General features: G+C 34.4%; 1 protein-coding gene across 1 annotated transcript; it reads left to right on the forward strand.

The window, feature by feature from the left end:
* Positions 1-1,285: 1,285 nt before the first annotated feature.
* On the forward strand, positions 1,286-3,655 carry LOC121996424. The gene is made up of 4 exons (XM_042550399.1): positions 1,286-1,695; positions 2,655-2,900; positions 3,007-3,177; positions 3,343-3,655. Exons 1-4 carry the CDS (start codon positions 1,690-1,692, stop codon positions 3,379-3,381), a joined length of 462 nt encoding a protein of 153 aa, XP_042406333.1. The 5' UTR covers positions 1,286-1,689; the 3' UTR covers positions 3,382-3,655.
* Positions 3,656-4,033: the final 378 nt, after the last annotated feature.

The following is a 4,033-nucleotide window of genomic DNA, read 5'->3' on the forward strand; positions in this document are numbered from 1 at the left end:
ATAGCAATAAATATTTAAAAAGGGATTTAATATATGCAGATAATTTAGAAACAAATTTGGATAATGATTTTGATAAATTAAGAAAGATATTAATGAAGTAGAATAAAATATATTACATATGTCTTAACGTTGAACAAATCTAGGTGATTATTTAGTCTATTGATCGCTAGAGTAAATTAGAAAGTATTTATACGTACAAAAATGTAATATTCTATAGTTGTGAGTCCTAATATCGTAATGAATTTATAGCATGACGAATATTAGGTCATTATTTTAATGAAAAAATTAATTAAAAAATAATGTGCATTGGGTGAGTGTTAACTCGTTAAAAAATTATTTGTTTTGATGATATGAAATATATGTTAGAAAATGTTATTTATTTTCAAATCTAATACGTGGAAGATTAATTTTCCTAATTAGTGAAATTGAGTAGGAATATAAAATATTTTTTACGAGTAGAATGATATAAAATATTTTTGTGAATGAATAGAAAACTAATTTCTAAAATCATATGACGCATAACATAAATATGAGCACGGAAGCACAAGGGAATAAGAAATTAATTAAATTAAAGTACGAGTGCGTATAAAAGGTTGTGGTGCTTGTGATTTTACGTGTTCAAGTTAGATTTATATGTCAAGTTGAATGATTATATTTGATATCTTAATTAGAAGTTTTATTATTAAGTGGATTTGAATTTGACGATGAAGGATAGAGACTGAAATTTTTAGCATGATGAACTTTAGTACGAGAGAATTATGAATCAATTGCTGGTTCAATAGCTTGAAAGCCTACAACTAGATGATCTTGTAACTGATGGGTAACCTAACAAGATGTGAGACTTCATAAGTGAACAAGCAAGAATAATATGGCAAAGGGCCTTTAAGATGGAGACTAATTGCCTGATGGGGCATGTGCGACCATACAACACTTCTACAAATTGAGATCACGAGTAATATGGAGGTCAATGAAGTAAAATGAAGAGAAGATATAAACAAAAAAAAAAGTCAACTCTATGAGCATATTTTACAAAGTGATAGAGATTGTAACTATTAGCACAATATTGGCTTAATGAACCCACTAAATTATTTAAACATGTCACTAAATCTAGTTGAATATTTTAACTAAATATCGATTAATCCTGAGTAAATAGCATATAGCATTTTTGAGTATTTAATAATAAGCATCCATTGATTAGGGTTTGAACCATCATTGGAGTTTCCAATAAGTAGAATTTTTTGCATACCAACTCTGTCATCTTCTTCCAGTGATATCAATCATGCTTTTCCCTAACACCAACGTGACATATGATTCCTGAGGCAAGCAAGAGAATCTTTTGAACCAGTCCATTTCTTCATCCAGTTTTCTTTGACGTCTTTGACATATCCACCCTTTAAGCTTAAGAAAAACAAATACAAAGCAGTTTGTCAAATTTGATCAACAACTGGAATTCTGATTGCGAGAGCAATCAAAAGATTGCATTTTGCAAAAGACTTTACTGTTGCTCGTCCAAAAGTCTCCCTTTGTTTAATAATAAACCAAGTCCAACGCTTGTTTATATTGGCTTCCGAAGCGGCTGCCATAAGGATTTGCAGCTGTCCAGGGTGGTTGAAGGTTTGTGGTGGAGGAAGGTGGAAAGGCGGCGCCTTTCTAGGGTTCGTTCCACACTTCAAGGAATTCACGTTTCAAATGGAGGTGCGCCTTTCTTTTGCCTTCTTTCTTTAGTGTTAATTAGTTCTTCTGGAATGAAGACTGTTCTTGATTCAACTGATGGAATTGGGAATCTTCCAATTTGGAATTTTACTCACCTCGTGCTTCTCCTGCGAATGTTTAGGATCAGATTGGGGAACAACTTAGGGTTTGTTACTGATTCCCTTTTCTCTTCCCTCTTTTTAGTGGTAAGTAGTTCTCCTGAGCTAAGGTTGTGCTTGATTCTACTGATGAACTTGGAAATCTTCCAATATGAACTTTTCCTTGCCTTTTGATTCATTCATCTGCTATGTGCTTCTTACGCTCATGTGAATGTTTAGGATCAGATTGAGGGAAAACTTAAAAACTATCTTCCAGTATTTGGTACTTTCGACTTTCAATATAAAGTACAAGTTGATGGTTTCCGGGTGATTGATCTTGAAAAGTTAGGAGTAACATTAGTGGATGAGGACTAAATTTTGCTGGATTTTGTGTCTCGAGTCTTTGGAACTAAATGCAGGTTGGACATGAGTTGTTGTGCCATTGTACTTGAGAAAATTTTCAAACAATCTTGTTCAATTTCAGAAAGAGGACAATCTTTTTGACTCGCCTTTTTCTCGACTGATCTTAGTTATCAGATGAATGTCTAAAGATAAGAATAGTTGTTATACGAGATCCCTCACGCCGGAATCATTGTTAACACTCGTATTCGAGTTTGAGTAACAAAGAATGTAACTGTGATTGTTGATGCACAGAAATGTATTAAGTTAATGTTCATTTTGGAACCTGCATATGATAATTTGATCTTTTTCTTCATTGACAAGTTTTGTTGGAAGTATGAAATCACTTATATACAAACTCTGCAATCGATATACTATGATGAAAACAATTCAACGATGGATCATCAAACTTACTAATTAGAAAGCTTAACTATTGATTTTGCAAAGTCTAAACTAAATTTGTAGGAGCATGGTGATCATTTACCTGAAGGCACCAAACCGAAAGAGTATATTCCGAAAACTCTCAAGCACCCTGTCAATTACGACTACAAAGAACGATCATTTACTAAGGAAGCAATGAATGCGCAACACGATAATGGACAGAAACATCTTGTAAAAGGTTCAAATTCTTGGTCGACAGACAGAGGCAGCTCATCGGAAGATGCCTCCAGAAAAACTAGAAAGAAGCATCACAACCAAAGCTACGAAACTGTGAGTTGCTATCACTTTCTCTTCTTTTCTTGGCATGCAATTAGAAGCTTGAATTCTCCATCATGTGAGACTTACTGATCTAATAATGTTTTTGTATCGATGCTAGCCCATGGAAGATGTTGTAGTGCCACCGTTTGCAGACTGGGAGAAAAATCCTGAATCTGCTGAAAATTATACAGATGTGTTTCAGATAATAGGCGATAGTCGAAAAACTCCCGGTACTCCAATCAAGTATTCATTTGAGAAAAACACTAAACCAGAGAATACTGAACCTAAGGTGAATCGCTTAACCTTGTATCTTTGTTTGGCATAGTAATCATCTTTTTTCTGCATTTTCCTCTAAAATTTTTCTAGTTACAATATGATGAGTTATTTCGATTGAAAACCATGATAACAGAGCTACTAATGTTGTGTTTGAGGGAAGTTCTCTTTCTGATTACAGGGTTGTTTTGGACGCTGCTTCAGTTGGATTTTAAAGTAAAGATGTTGCTAGTAAACTTTGCGAAAAGTTTCTTTTTCATGTTCAAGAGTTTCAAGAGTGTATATATATGCACCAGTCCAGTTCGGCTGATAGAGTGTGATTGTTGCTTTGAAGAACTCAGGAAAATCTATCTAAATTTCGCGAATAAGCAGCCATTTGAATGGCGATATATAATATGCTTCAGAATAGTTAGTTTGAGTTGATTTCCTTATTATGCATCATGTATCTTTGCGAACATTTGCTAGAAATTGGTGAGTGTATTTATCTTTGCGGATGTTGGTTGTGATTTGGATGGGCTAAGTAAGCTGAGGTGGTCAATTAGTCCATGTGGGTTGATTGAGTTAGTCCGGTGGATGAATTTGACAAATCATTTCAAAGTTAGTTCAATGACGGGGAATGCGATGATTGAAGACCATGCCCAAGGATGAATTTGGCAAAGGATTCAGGAACAAAACCTGATCTCTTTAGTTTTACCAGGATTCAGGCTTTAGAGCAAGGAGAGCAGACTCATTCTCAGACCATCAAAACCCGAAATTTATCAGATGCCATCGCGAGCAGTGCATCGCTTACATGTATAACAAATTGCAGTCGTATTGAGGATGCAATCAAAGCATTTGTTTAGATCAGTTGGACTTTGAACCGAATGAAATCA

This window comes from Zingiber officinale, chromosome 6A, assembly GCF_018446385.1.
Source record: "Zingiber officinale cultivar Zhangliang chromosome 6A, Zo_v1.1, whole genome shotgun sequence".
Taxonomy (NCBI): Eukaryota; Viridiplantae; Streptophyta; class Magnoliopsida; order Zingiberales; family Zingiberaceae; genus Zingiber; species Zingiber officinale.